This window comes from Anabrus simplex, chromosome 2 (assembly GCF_040414725.1).
Source record: "Anabrus simplex isolate iqAnaSimp1 chromosome 2, ASM4041472v1, whole genome shotgun sequence".
NCBI lineage: Eukaryota > Metazoa > Arthropoda > Insecta > Orthoptera > Tettigoniidae > Anabrus > Anabrus simplex.
Genome location: NC_090266.1, coordinates 883658935 through 883675339, shown reverse-complemented (window position 1 = coordinate 883675339; position 16405 = coordinate 883658935). Strand labels below are relative to the sequence as shown.

Genomic DNA, 16405 nt, shown 5'->3' with positions numbered 1-16405 from the left:
GATTAACTTCGGTGAGAAGACAATGACTAAGCCACTCATCTATCATGCCCCCAATATTCAAAATTGTCTTGTAGTATGTGGAGCAGCAATCTCATCAGATGATCTCATAATACGACAGAGAGGTGCTGCTAGATAATGGAGTCAAATTCAAGAACATTACTGAATGCTAATTTAAACGTTATATTCAGTCAACTATAATGAAAATTTGGCAAAGAGAAAATAGAAAGTACTCTAATGTGAGTTATCTGTTGAATTGTTCTTTATAATCCTCCTTTTCCACACATTTTAAGATTTTAATAGTTTGAGGTTGCCGTAAATTAAAATTCTTTCAAGGTCCACCAATTCATTACAATGATGTTTTATTTGTGATTCAATCACATGTCAAATGGTAGTAGTTTCGGCATCTATGTGCCATCATCAGCCTTAAGTACAAATTCATAACTATAAGTTTGAGGTTGCCCTGATGTCTTTAAGCTAGATCTATCAAGGCTCTTCTGTGGCACTTTTTAGTATAGCTTTTCAAATTTTTGGACCGTGTGTATTATATTTTGCTTCTCATGAGCTTTGAAGGCTGAGATAATCGCCATGTCGTGCACCTTTCCCCGCACTCATTCTTGATAACTCGGCTGGTTACTTTCAATTAGAAAACACTTTTTGGTTACAGAGGTGAGTGTAATTGTAGTACTGCACCAACATGGTCACAACTTCTATGTGCAACTAGTTGCGACTGCGGAATTTTCTGCCATTACCACTGCAATTACAGTGAGATTCTGTTGAGCTCTATTTTTTTGTATTTACACTTCTTCCTTAGCATCTTGACGTAAGTATTAGACTTGCAGTCTGTACATTTCCTACTACCTAATGTTCAAATTCTAGAGCTACAGTCAAAAGACTCCCTCGGTAACTGAAAATACAAGTCCAGCAGTTTTCCAGTATTCCCGACAGACATAAATCATCAGACAAAGCCACAGGTGCACCTGGAAGATGAAATTTCTGTACCTGGCCCCAAAAAAGGAAGAGGAATGATATATGCCCGAACTGTCAAAAGTACATTTGCAGGGGGCAAACAACAACATACTGTAAAGTGTGCACTTCTGACATGGGAGTACGACAACCAAAGGAGAATTAGCAGAACTCTATAAACAGTAGATTGCATCCGTTTTATAATTCAAAACTAAGTTAGAATACGATCCAAACCACACCCCAAGGCAACAGCTCTGAAGGGCCATAGCCTATCAAGTGACCGTTGCTCAGCCTGAAGGCCTACGGATTAGGTGACGCATGATTTGTGCACTGTATCCTCTCGGTCGTTCTACACCAGGGCCACCATCTCACTGTCAGATAGCTCCTCTATTGCAATCATGTAGGCTGAGTGATCCACAAATCAGCCCTCAGATCCAGGTAAAAATCTATGACCTGGCCAGGAATCAAACCCACAGCCTCTGGGTGAGAGGTATGCACGGTACATCTAGACTCTCGGGTCAGCTGAAGAAATAAAATAATCATGTGAATATAGAATCAAACTATGGGAATTGGATATATGGACAAAGAAATATATAAGGTACTGTAGGTCAAGAAAAAAGTGTGTATGCTCAAGAATTTAGTCATTTCTATTGATTGTATTCATCATGTATGTTGATTTTTTAAATCTTTGGTAAAGTCTGTCTGCTTTTTTTTTTTTTTTTTATTTTTAAAGAAGTGTATATTTCATACCTAGTCTTTAAGACCGTGCGTGACTAATTAAGGGTTAAATAAGTTGTAGTGCTGCTGTAACAGCATCCTTGCTGTAGTTTCAGGAAAACATGATAATTTTCTTTCCTCAATTTTGACCAATTTCACTGATATAATCAAAGACATCAGAAACAAGAGCACTGTAAGCACACGATTTATGATGAAAATGAAAATCCACAGCCTGTTTCCAGTCATTCGACCGGGTCATGAATGGAATGAATGAAGCCCCCATCTAGCGGCGAGGATAGGAATTGTGCCAGTTGCCAAAGCCTGTCGCACTCCTCTGGGGGTAATGATTAATGAATGACAGATGAAATGAAATATGACAGAAAACCGGAGTACCTGGAGAAAAAACCTGTCCCGCCTCAGCTTTGTCCAGCACAAATCTCACATGGAATGACCGGGATTTGAAACACAGAACCCAGCGGTGAGAGGCCGGCGCGCTGCCGCCTGAGCGACGGAGGCTTTAGGATTTATGATATAATACAGAATAATATATTAACAAATTCTACTCGTATTGCTGAAGTTTTATTTCTAAGAACCTAAACTGCCTCCTTCTATTGTATTTTCTTTATTCTTTTTCTTTTTTTACCATAATACTGTTGTTGTCTCCTATTTTTAGATTTTATGTCTATTTTGATTCTCTGAATTATAATTGTACTGAGAGATTCATGCAAAATCAAACACCTGTAACGTTGATTACAAAATATGTGGAAGACTAGTTCTTTATTTCACAACTAAGAAGTCAACATACATTATATAGAAAAACCTGTCTATCAGTCAATTTAATTATGTCCCTGTTCTAAAGACTGGAAACGTAAATGGAGAAAAGAGGAGGCCTAAAGAATCTGCTTAAGGATGGGCATTCCATCTAAAGAATCCGATTAAGGGTGAATATCCTAAGAAGCATGGTATGTCATTTCAGGACGTGAAGCAGCAGTTATTGTATCCCCACAATAGGCTACTCTCTTCATATGACATACCAATTGACTACAGTAGATGATAGCATTCAACTGTACAGGGTGTATCAGAAGAGCTGATTTTTTTGTAGGTATAGTTCTTATGCACCCTGTATATACAATCAAGCAGACGACAATTCAGTTGTACCACATCACATTTTTACAAAAGTTGCAACCACCTGATCTTCCTAAGTGACCAACATATTGTCATGGTTTGTCCAATTTAATATCATCCCAGTGGACGTAACGTGGTTTACTGATGAAGCACAGTTCCCTTTATCCAGCTAAGTAAACTTGCAAACTTCAAAATTTTGGGCAAGTAATAATCCCCATGGCATTCATTAAGTCTCACTGCATGTAAGAAGCACTGGTGCTTAGTGTATTGTGCTGTGTCCTATCACCACATCACTGGGCCAATATTTTTTTCACGACATAATGTATATCAACTCTTCTTCTCATCCAGGGTGGTGCACAAAATGTCATACATCGAAAATGGTTAATAAAATGTGTATATCTGAGCTCAGAAACATATCCGTTTGTGAACAGAAACCTTATTTCATGCGTGATTCGACAGACGGCAGCACATGCATACCGGCTTCCAGTTATAACAGCATGGCAGACAAAGGGAGCTTAACGCATGAGCAAAAATTGAAAACTGTGTTGTTTTACGTGGAAACAAAGAGTGTAGCTCAGAATCAGGAAAGATTTTGTGTTCATTTTGGTACCCAGTGACAGACGATATAAAGACTGGCCAGCCAATTTGAAACTGAAGGCAATATCATGGAGAGAAAACGGTCCCGTCTCAAGCCGGTCTGCTCAATGGAGAATATTGCTGCTGAGAGAAAAGCTGTGGCTCAGAGCTCCTCCAAATCCACCAGAACTGCCTGTGTTCAGCTGGACATCTCTTGTCGGTCTGAGCTTGGACTTTTCCCATACAAAACAACAACAGCTCTTAAACTAACGGTGCATAACCAATGATGAGTACAGTTTGCTGCGTGGGCTATTGCAGGAGGTGATCCCATACTTCACACCACATGGTTCAGTGATGTGTGCATTAATAACGGTGCTGCAAACAAACAGAATATTTGGTTTTGGCCGAAAAACAGCCTGATATTGAGCATGAGGTTGAAAATCATGGTGTTAAAGTGTGTGCGTGGGCTGCAATTTCCAGTCATGGAATTATTGGGCTAATCTTTCTCAATGACACAGTCAACAGTGTACATTACATGGACATGTTGCAAAACAGGTTTCTTCCTCAACTCTTTGCAACAAGACTACCAATAGAGACACAACAGTTCATGCAAGATGGAGCTCATCTGCACACAGCAAATTTTGTTCTGAACTTCTTGTATGAACGTTTTGGGCCCTGTGTGATGTACCATGGATATCCCAAACATTTTCAGTGCGACTCAATCAGGCTACTATATAGCCTCAATTCCCTGGGACTAATTCCTGTGGAGATATTTGAAGGAGAAAATCTACCAACATAAACAAGAAAATGTACTGCAATTGCAAGCAGTCAATCTGACCTTTTTCCAAGGATTGAGTGAGGACGTGTCGTAGAGTGGTCACAACCATGCAGGTTCGTCTTGAAGCTGTTGTACACCGAGAAGGTGGGCATATTGAACATGTACTGCATATTGACTAATCGTGCACATTTCAGTGATTGTTGTAATGTCATTTTTTTATCAAATATGTTGTATATTAAATATTCTATAAACAATTTCCAATGCATGTCATTTCATGTGCCACATCATACCATTTCTCCCACACCCTGGAGGAGTTGCAGGTGTGACCAGTATAGCACATGTGTGTTTGGCCCTGTTTTATGGCCAGGGATGCCCTTGCTGATGTATTCACCGCTGCATGTTAATGTGGTGGTTGGTAATGAGACGTGTTATGTGTGAATGAAGAGATATGTATTAATTTGAACACAATACACCTAATCCTTGAGTAAGGATAATGCAACTTTTCTCACCTTCAGGAGAGTAAAAGCAGAAATTCTAGTACAAAATCACCTCTAAAGCCCTGAAGCAAACTATGAATTCTGAACCGATATTTTTCAGAGAACTTTGTAGGTCATATTCATAGTTCTCTATGAAATAGTCCATAAAACTCTCCAACTACAGGATCCTTGGAGTTCCGTCAATGTTTCCTGCCTTGCACCATTTTATAGATCTTCCCTAACACACCCTTAGCCAAGGGAACTTGAAAGCAAGCAAATGATTGTATTCTCAAATCATGCTCATGCCTACAAAGAAAACAAATGAGAGTCATATTTGCCTTTAGTTCAGAATCAACTGACAACTGCCTGTTACTTGAATGCTATAATTTGTGTATATCTTCTGAGGGCACTCACAGAAATGTATAGTTATAAACACAACAACACTTTTTCTGATTCATGGAGATAGTTTGACAACATTTTGAAGAACATTTTTTTTAAATAGACCCTAGACTCTTTCATGAATATTATTGGTAGATGTATAATTCTTTATTTTAATTTCTATTAATGATCATGTATATTTCAAGAATAAAAATTAAATTGCTATCATGCACATTTTGCATTCTTTGAAATAATTCACATTGTAGACAATCCTCGATTTTCAAAAATTTCAAATTTTGGATTACATCTTATCCGCACCTTCTTGCCTAGTATACGTGCAGTGTTTGCTATTAGGAAGCAGCGACTGCCACGTACTCTTTGGGACTCTCAGTACTCTGTGTATCACCGAGCATTCACAATTTTTGAAGTTTTAGAGAGTCGTAAGCATGTAAAGTTTTAATAAATTTTTTGAGTGTTTATGTAATTAATTAATCTCCCTTCACCCTACTGAAATATTAAAGAATAGTAACAATATGGCAACTGTGACAAGATGGGAAAAGTTGAAGAAAGAAAGAACTCACGTGAAACGCTTGTTTACACATGCTACCAGCCAGCTTAAAGAAAAACTATGTGATGATATAGATAAAGATGAAGTGGAATTGTTGTTCAAAGTACTGGAGGACAAAGCGGATCGTCGCGTTTTCAAAGTGGACAAAGAAATCTCCGGGAATCATAGTTATGTAAAGACAATGCAGAAGATGAAGGCTACCAGACGGGCTCTGAAGACTCGGAAACTTACAGAGATGAGTACATTATCATCAAAACAAGGTATGAAAATCTCTTTCAATCTGTAGCTGCCAACCAGATCTGCAAGATGAATAGTGTCATGGGACTTCCGTAAACTAATAGAAATACTCTACCTAAATTCAAACTTAAGAAATTTGATGGAAATATTAAAAATTGGCATGGATCCTCATGTCAGTTTAATAAAATCTACACCAAGACGATTTTAGATGAAAATAAATCCCAGTACATCCTTTAGACAATAGTACGAAGTTCTAAAGCTAAGTAGCTGGTTGAACATTTTCCTCCATCAGGGGCTAATTACCATCAAGCTATTGAACAGTTAAAATCTTTCTTTGCAAAGGATGAGCTCCTCATTGAAATCTATGTTCTCAAGCTATTGTCTCCTGTTCTGAATCAAGCCACTAGGGAAAAGAGCATGTCATTAAGCACTCTGTATTATAAATTTGACACCCAGCTTCATGCATTAGGAGTCAGCACAGAGAAATATGCAGCTATGTTACACCATTTGTAGAATCTTCATTGCCAGAAGATGTAATGTAATCTTGGGAAAGAGCTCGTAATAACATTACTAAATTAGATGATCAGGATGTTCTTTGCTAGTTTACTGATATTTCTGAGGTTAGAGGTTGAGAGTGAAGAACACTGTATATGCCAGATCTCATTGTATGTGTGATACTAGGAGTTCTACTTCCAAAGCTCATAAAGTACCTACAGCCGCATGTATATTAGCCAGCGAGAATAAGAATTCTAAAAAGGAGGCATATGTCTATGGTGTGGTAAATCATCACATACTTCCTTGGAATGTTTTAATGTTTAATGCAAAACAGTTGACAGCAGATGCTAAGAGGAATCTACTGAAACAGAAGGGAAGATATTTTTTGGGCCTTAAAGCAGGACACAGTGCTAACAGTTGTAAATGTTTTGTTAAATGATCAATCTGTGATAAAGCCATGTCACAATAATGTGAACAGAGATGTGTTCTGAGGTAAACAAAGTGTCAAATGAATCAAAGACTTAACACAATAATTGATTGGATCATTTATTAGCTCATCAAGGTGGACAAACATTGCTGCAGGCTCTTACTGTAAATATAGTTGATGGTAAAACTAGTCGCTTGGCAAGAGTTCTTTTCGATTCTGGTGGTTCTTTCTAGTGGTTATAACATCGCATAAACACATCAAAGTTATTCAGTGATGCAAGGATGGGAAAAGTTCAAAGTTGGGTAGGTAGTGGCTGTGGCCTTAAAGGTACAGCCCCGGTATTTGCCTGGTGCGAAAATGAGGAAACCATGGAAAACCCTCTTCAGGGCTGCCAACAGTGGGATTCAAACCCAGAGATGCTAACCTTCAAAGGTGGTTGTCCGTAGTGGCATGGCCTGCTGCAGATAAGGGTAGGTTACATTCCACCAAAAAACGTGTGAAATAAAACTCAGCCTGTATAACACTATTATTGTCACTTTTCGTTGTAAAAAGGATGACAGCATCTTATATCGCCCTTTCATGAATCCACACACTTCATGTTTTTATAATTTACATTGTATGGACAGGGCATGAAAACGGTTTTGTAGATCGCTTTTGGTAAAACTGATTCACAGAAGATTGTTTTTGTTCACAGTCATTTCGCTTTTTATTGTTTCTACGTTTACACACATCTCATTATTTTACTTAACCCTTCATTAGTCACATCATCATTTACCAGATTTAGTTGTGCACAGTCTTAAAGACCGGGTATGAAATATACACTTTAAAAGAAAGAACCAATGAAACAAAACAGAAATAATCAGCATGCCTGATGAATACAATCAACAGAAATGACTAAACGTACTATGACTTTATGATCATGTGCGCTCATGCATGCTCGTATGTGCGGGCCCACTTTCTCTTGACCTAGGTTATATATATATCTTTGTCCCAAAGTTGCATCCTATATTCACGCAAGTATCATATTCCTTCACCCGGCCCCATGATCTAGGAGTGGTATGCCTGCCTCTCACCCAGAGGCCCTAGGTTTGATTCCCGGTCAGGCCAGGGAATTTTACCTGGATCTGACGGCTGGTTCAAGGTCCTCTCAACCTATGTGATCACTGATCATAATTGCAGAGCTATCTGACAGTGTGGTAACAGCCATGGCCTAGAAAGCTAAGAATACCATCTGAGATGATTTGTCATGCTAACCACGTGTGACCTCAAAATGTGCAGGCCTTTGGAACGAGCAGCGGTCGCTTTGTATGCTTCGGTGCATCAGAGGTTCTGTGACGTGGGGTTTGGTTTGGATCATGTGCCTTGTTAGTTTTGAAACGTAAAATGGTCACAATCCACTGTTCAGCGTTCTGCTAATTCTTCTCTGATTGTCATACTCATCAGTCAGAAGCGCGAATCTACAGTACTTTGTTATATGCTCGTTGTAAATGTATATTTGACAGTTCGCATACTTAACACTTGTCTTTCTATTCTGCCACCACACTCAGAAACCAAACTCCAGGTGCACCTATGGCTTTTTTGATTTTTGCTTGTCAGGAATGACGGCAAGCTGCCGGACTTGCACTTTCAGCTGCTCTGATGATGATGATGCTGCTTGTTGTTTAAAGGGGCCTAATATCTAGGTCATCGGCCCCTAATGGTACGAAATGTAATGACAATTTAAAAGTCCAAAATCATCCACTGACCAGAATTCAAAACGTAATGACAAAGAATGAATGGATGAATATGAATATAAAAGAATCGGTGGATCCAACCCACAATGCCCCACATTCCCCGAAAATAGCGTAAAACGATAGTATTACTGACCAAGGGACTGCTTCTGAAGCACAATCCTGAATCGATGAAGCTTGTTGATAAAGGGGTCCAAAATCAAGGTCATCGGTCCCTCATAATAGTACATTTCGCTAGGAAAGTAGAACCATGGTATTTGTCATGTTGCCGTACTAATTAAAAGTAGCGTAAACTTGTTGTATTCCACACATTATGGTACTACTCAAAGGTAATGTAATACACACATGTAAAATAGACCTATGGTGTTTCTCACATTGCAGCGCCACTTACAGGCAACGCAAACCTATGGTGTTCCTCACATAGGTGTACTAATCACAGGGACTCTTACTATCCCGTGGTGTTCCTCACATAGTGGGTACTAACCATAGACAACGTAGACCCACAGTGTCGCTCATATAGTGGTACTAATCATAGGCCATGCACAGACCCGTGGTGTTTCTCATATAATGGTACTAATTACAGGCAACGTAAGCCCGTGGTGTTTTGCATGTAGTGGTTCTAATCACGGGTACTGTAAAACCCATCCTGATTCACACACTCTTGCTACTAATCACAAAGCTACTGTGTACCTAACATAGTGGTACTACTCACAAGTAAAGGTGACCCATGGTGTTCCCTGCATGATGGTACTAATTACAAGTAGTCTCATGGTCCTAATTCGATAATCCCTTGGTTGCCCCTTTTAGTCGTCTCTTACAACAGGCAGGGGATACCTTGGGTGTGTTCTTCGTCTGCGTCCCCCACCCACAGGGGGTTCCATTGCTCTAGAATTTGAATGTTTGGCATTAGGAAATATACGGACTGTGAGATCCAATACTTATATCAAGATGTTACGGAAGAAACATAAAAATGTTAACTAGTCACCCACGGAAGCTGCGACCGTGTTGGTGCAGTAATACAATATACACACGCCTTCGCTATCAAAAAACATTACCTAATTGAAAGTAACCGGTCCAAGTTATCAACAATGAGTGCGGAGAAGGGTACACAGCATGGCGATTATCTGTGTTGCCTGGAAAGCTCCTGAGAAGCAAAATGTAACACAAACGTGACTAGTTAAATAATTCTTCACCTCATCAGAATAAATGCTCGAACTACATGACATCACTTTGCAACTAAAGCAGGCAATGGAAGTAAAAAGTCATACAAAATAGAACAGAAACTCAGTACATTTGCTGAGAATTTGCATTCATCAAAGAATATTATGCTTGGTCTTAAAAGCTGTAGACAAATGTTGCAAACTCATTACTTTTTTATGAACTATTTCCACATACTTAAGGGTGTTTAAATAAATGAATTGTTATTTTATTTACTATTTGTTTTAAGTCGCACTGACACAGATAGGTCTTATGGCGACGAAGGGATAGAAAATTACAACTGAATATTTTTTTTACAATTGGCTTTACGTTGCACCGACATACATAGGATTTATGGCGACGAGACAGGAAAGGGCTACGCGAGGAAAGGAAGCGACCGTGGCCTTAATTAAGGTACAGCCCCAGCATTTGCCAGGTGTGAAAATGGGAAACCACGGAAAACCATTTTCAGGACTGCCGACAGTGGGGTTTGAACCCACTATCTCCCGGATGCAAGCTCACAGCCGCGCGCCCCTAACCACACAGCCAACTCACCCGGTAATAAATGAATGTGGGATTAATTTTGAGTCAATACGGACCTACGATAATTGACAATTATGGTTAAAATAATGAATTCTACTTCCCAGAAATAAGTCTCCAATGCACAAACTACTTTTTCATGTTCGGAGAAGAAAAGGAGAATTTCAATTTCATAATATCCATAATAACCAGTACTGCTTCTGTATTGCTGTAGTGTATGTGCAAATACCACAGAAACTATAGAAAATCTATAGTAGTTGGCATCTTTGCGAACCAATCATCCTCCGAATGCAAGCTCACAGCTACGCAACCCTAACTGTATAGCTACTCACTCAGTGATTCTGGTTCTCAAGAGATTATATGTTTTAGATCAGTGGTATTCAAAGTGTGGTACCACTAGGGGTATTTAAACCTAAGAATTTCATTTTTGTCCGTATTGAACTGAGAATGGAAGATAGGAAAACTTAAAGGGTCCACCTTTTGTATCATGAAAAGGTGGACCCTTTAAGTTTTCCTATCTTCCACTAGGGGTATGCGGAGTCATCTCAAGAGGTGCGCAAATTTATCGTAGCTTCTGCTTCCAGCAAGTCCAGAAATGAGTTGAGCGTGCTCATTTTTGATAAAATCTCGTTTTCAATTTAGTGTTTTTGTCTACCACTACACAGCCCTTTCCTAACTACGGTATTCATTGTAAAATACGCATCATTTTGTACATTCCATTAACAAGGTATGTAAAAATACTTGCTTGTGCTGCATTGCTCTTTTATAATTTTTTCTTTCAAAATCCTTTCCTCTGAATATTTTCAAGTTCTCGTATTAAGTGGTCTTTGTGAGAGTCCCGTACACTGAAACCATACTCTAGCTGTGGTTTTACCAGAGACTTATACGCCCTCTCCTTTACATCTTTACTACAACCCCTGAATACTCTCATAACCCTGTGAAGAGGTCTGTGACCTTTCTTAACAGCCTCGTTAATATTCACACCTAGGTACTTACAGTGTTTCCCCATGAGGTACCATCACCTCATCAACACAATAATTAAAACTGAGAGGACTTTTCCTCTTGGTGAAACTTACAACTTGACTTTTCATCCAATTTACATTCATATGATTGTCTGCTGTCCATCTTCCAACATTAAGTTCCCCTGCAGTCGTTCACATTTCTGCAACTCATCTGCTACTCTATTGAGTATAACATCATCCGCAAATAGCATTATCTGTGACTCCAGTTCTTAACTCATATCATTTATAAATATATATGAAAACATTAAGGTCCAATAATACTGCCCTGCAGGACCCCCCGCCACTAAAACTTAATCATACAGGATCACAAGATAATGCGTCACGTACTCTGATATGAGTTCTATTTTCTAGAAATGTAGCCATCCATTCAACCACTCTTTTGTCTAGTCCAATAGCCCACAATTTCATCAGTAATCTCCAATAATCTACTCTATCAAAAGCCTTGGATAGGTCAATAGCGATACAGTCCATTTGACCACCTGAATCTAAAATGTCTGCTATATCTTGCTGGAATACTCCAAGTAGAGCTTCATCAGAATAACCTTCTCTACACCTGAACTACCTTCTATCAAACCAGTTAGTAATTTTGCAAACATGTCTAATATAATGCTTTCCCAGAGCTTACAAACGCCACGCTAAGCTGACTGGCCTGTAATTATCCGCTTAAAGTTTGTCACCCTTTTCCTTGTACGCTGGGGCTACTATCTCAACTCTCCATTCATTTGGTATCAGTCTTTCATGCAAACAGTAATCAAATAAGTAAGAAGAGGCAGAGGGGAAGAATGGAAACTCTAGTGGTATTTAAAATTTTGCCAGGAAGGACAAACGAGCATAGCTTCATGACAATCCATAGATAAGCGCAAATATGCAAATTCAGGTACGGCAATCAGAGCATACATGCAAATGAACCTAAAAATTCAACATTAATAACCTGTATTCTTGATGAACAGGAAAGTTATCTTCCTTCGTTTACCATACATGATTCAGGTTAAGTGTGAATTACATTTAAATGTGACAAAATTTCTCCTCTGAAATCTAAATAATAACTTAAAAACTTATTTGAAACAAGGGAAAGGGTACTGGGATAGAACTGTCAGTCAAAATGAACTCAGATTATGAAGGCCCTCCCCAGAAATCTTATCAATCACAGCTGCCTCTCTAACTTTCAACTTTTGTATCTTTTTATAAATCCCTTTATTATTATAGGTAAATTTCCATATTCAGTTTTCCAGCAGATTCGTACATCAAAATAATACAAATTGTGGGAAATTACTAGCACTTAACATAGGCCCAATAAATTAGAAAAAGCTGTAACAAACAGGAACTATACCTGATTCCATTATCACGCTGCAACTATCTGTTGAATATACAAACTCTTCATTTCCAACAGTAGCTGTACTACTCCGCTGAGACACCAAACGAGAGCACTCCAACACGCTGTTCTGAACATGTTCATGATCTTCCATCATACTGATCCTCTCAATTCAGGTCTCGATAGCCTGATACTGTGTATGATGCACACAAACACAGCACAGTCCACTACACCCATCAAAATATGTGCACTTGTAATTCTTCATGGTTTGCCTAGACAATTTGATATGTAGACAGACACTCACAAATCCAAGACACGTTGACAAGATTATCCGTGTACCTGTAGTACTGGTATACACTTTCTTCAGTTCCAGTCTTAATGTTCTCCTTAGTGTCCGCTCGGATGATTGCCCTTCGAAAAACAGACGAAACAAACATTAATAAACATCAGGCTAGATCATAGCATTCAATAGCTCACTGTACCATTACAAATGCAATTAACTCAAAATTCGTAATTAGACAATCCATATGAAATACTGGCATTGCTGGAAGCAAGTAATTTTGTAATTTTAATTAGGACAGAAGAGGCAGAGGGGAAGACTCGAAACTCTAGTGGTATTTAAAAATACGCCAGGAAGGACAAACAAGCATAGCTTCATGACAATCCATAGATAAGCGAAAATACGCAAATTCAGGTAGGGCAATCAGAGCATACATGCAAATGAGCCTGAACATTCAACGTTAATAACCTGCATTCTTGATGAACAGGATAGTTATCTTCCTTCGTTTACCATACATGATTCAGGTTAAGTGTGAATTATATTTAAATGGGACAAAATTTCTCCTCTGAAATTTAGATAATAACTTCAAAACTTATTCGAAACAAGGGAAAGGGTACTGAGATAGAGCTGTCAGTCAAAATGAACTCAGATTACGAAAGTCAAACGCCAAATATCTTACGGCGAGCACAACACATAATTCAAATTTTAACCTATGCGTGCGAAACATCGACCTACTTTATAGTATCATTCCGCCCAGCGAAAAACGTGTATATGTCATTTTACAGACAGCAAGAGCCTCAGACCTACCTCAAACAAATTCTTACGCATTAATTTCTACATGAGTATAAACGCGAAAATATAAACCCAAATGTTACGGATCGTCGTTCTGTTTACAAAATATCGTTTGTCAAAGACGAATATGGCGGTGAGGAAATTATGAGTACACAATCTGATCTCCCCACTGTTGCCATTTATATATATATATATATATATATATATATATACACCCAAAATCTCCGTATTCCTATTGTGCAGTGACCGCATTTATCACAAAATCTACAGATGAACAAGCTGATAAACGGGTGAAAAGGGAAAACCATTCCGTTAAAAACGTATTTCTTTTCAAAGGATATGCATAGGCAGTTCGTGGAGTATCAATTACAAGAATAGATCCCAAATTCGGGAAAATGTGCAATATGACACATACATTTTTTCGTTGTGTTCATTTTCCTATGCTTAAATGCAAAGGAAAATGAGCCGAAATATGTCATGTAAACATATATTCCCACAGTACGGTACAGTAAGGTTCATTTTCCTTTTTGCACATTAGCATAGGAAAATTTAACACAACGAAAATTCTTCTGATGCTACCGGTACATGTAGGCTAGATATGCGGCTGGTAGGCGTGACCAGTGTTATGGAAAATAATGGATAGAAAGAGCATTGTCAGATACGTGGTATTAGAACTACGCCATCGATGTATGGCTTATATTAGTGGTACTATACTGCATTGTATAGTAGTAGTTACAGTGCACTGTACAATGTGCTACATGACTGAGACGACCAGTTAACAGGCAACTTCTCCTGTCCTCGAACCTTCCGCGAAAATAAACTGTGATCTAGGATACCAGCTTAATCTTTATTATTATTATATACAAATATTTGTAACTATTTATTTATGCATTTATTTGTCATTAGTCTGTACAGAATTCTCCTCCACATTCAACAAACATTATGCATGAATTCAATAAATGAATGGTTGCGTGAATGAATGATTGCATGACTCAATTGTATTAATGCGTGCATGAAAGATTAAACACTCCTCTCCCAGTCACGGATAACCACCAACTGGGGAGAGAGCATTCCTATTAAATGAATCGATGAATAAATTATGGATGAATTTATGAATGATTGCGTGAATGGATGAATTAAACGCACTCCGCCATGGAGCGCCCGCGGGATCTTTTCCTGGGGAGGGGGGCATTAACAGTTTTCTTGAATATTAAAACCAATATAACGTCAGCAACATTAAATTGTTTACAGAAATTTCCGGTTATAACAGATGCTATAGGTCTTTTCTGCTCTGATGGCGGGCGACCAACATGCTGTCAGGGGAAGCGGGAAGCATGAGGCCGACCAATCCAGCACGACGCGGGAGGTCATTACGGAAAGAGACAGAGGCCACTATTACAACGTTGCCAGGAGCGCCCGCGCGCGTGTTAAAGTTGTGTTGAAATCCACATAACTTCGTATATTATAGTTCGAGGATGGCCTGTGTATGAGTTTTATTTTATTTATTTACTTATTTAATTTTTATTTATTTATTTATTTATTTATTTATTTATTTATTTATTTATTTATTTATTTATTTATTTATTTATTTATTTATTTATTTATTTATGATAAGAATGAATAAATCAATCAATGAATATTCAAGATAAACTTAAATATTATAATTAATTGGTCCGCCTATTCAATACAATATATAATTTATTATATCTAGTACATGTTTCGTCCCCTAAACGACATCATCACCTAATAATAAATTAACATTAATATATCAGAAACAAATATTATTAAAATTGGAAAGACACATTAAATGTTTTTGACATTTAAAATAAGATCTTCGAAATTTTGTTAAAATTGTAAGTCATAAGACAGATAAAACAGTTAAATTGTCCATATTTCTCTTGTTGATATTTTTGAAAAATACCGGTTTTGCTTATAAAATCTTAAAATATCATTTGTTGTAAATAGCACACTTGATTTGTATCTCTTGGTGAAAAATTTGTTGAAACTTAATAAGCATTCCTTAGATGGTATAATAAAATTTAAATGCTTCAGAATTTAAAGTCAGATCGGGGCCGTGATGCTAAAGTTCTTTGTGGTAATGGATATAATTTTTTATTCCTTATTATTGGCCCCGATGTACGGAGAAGGACTCACTTCTACCGAGGTAAGATGCACACTTTAAATTTTGAGTAGAGTTTTGAGTAGAGTTCTTCTTATTACATATTCATGGAATCAGTCGATTGCCTTTGTTATACAGTTCCTTTTGATTCGTTTGCGCGGTGATTGAAATGAGATGGAACCGGATGACTGGGTACTGTCTTTACCATTCTTCACTATACGCTACAAGGTTCGTGTACTAACTTGACAAGCTTCAGACACTCTCTGCTGCACTGTATACGCACTCACTAAAGGGCCATTATTTTCTGCTTCCTTTTGAAAATATTCATGAACATTGCTGATCATTTTTCTGCCCTGACTTCTTATCTCCTTCCTCTTCGCCATTGTAAGACACATAGTGAGGTCATTACATATGTGGCGGCATCAGGAAGAATGAACTCGCCCCACATACAGAACGCACCCTTGTGCACGATGCAACATTGCATCAGGGTATAGCTTGCAAAACTAGCGTCATTCGGCTGCGCGGAGTGAGCATGAGCATCACGCCTGTTTGTGTCTTGTTGGTGTAATCAGTGTAACCTATCTCACATGCAAAGGTGTACTAAAACTGTGTGTGGTGTAAATAAATCTTATTATCCATGAGGGCTGGTTTATTTATGAACGATGTGGAGTCG

General features: G+C 38.2%; 1 protein-coding gene across 1 annotated transcript in view; it reads right to left on the bottom strand.

Moving 5' to 3' along the window:
- The window catches only part of LOC136863722 (zinc finger protein 236), a 795935-nt gene extending 782165 nt beyond the window's left edge, over positions 1-13770 (bottom strand). The window contains exons 1-2 of the mRNA XM_068226059.1: positions 13629-13770; positions 12560-12952 (exon numbers count right to left, since the gene is read on the bottom strand). Coding sequence (XP_068082160.1) covers positions 12560-12698 — 139 coding nt within the window. The 5' untranslated portion in view covers positions 12699-12952; positions 13629-13770. The remainder of the gene's footprint in view (positions 1-12559; positions 12953-13628) is intronic.
- Positions 13771-16405: the final 2635 nt, after the last annotated feature.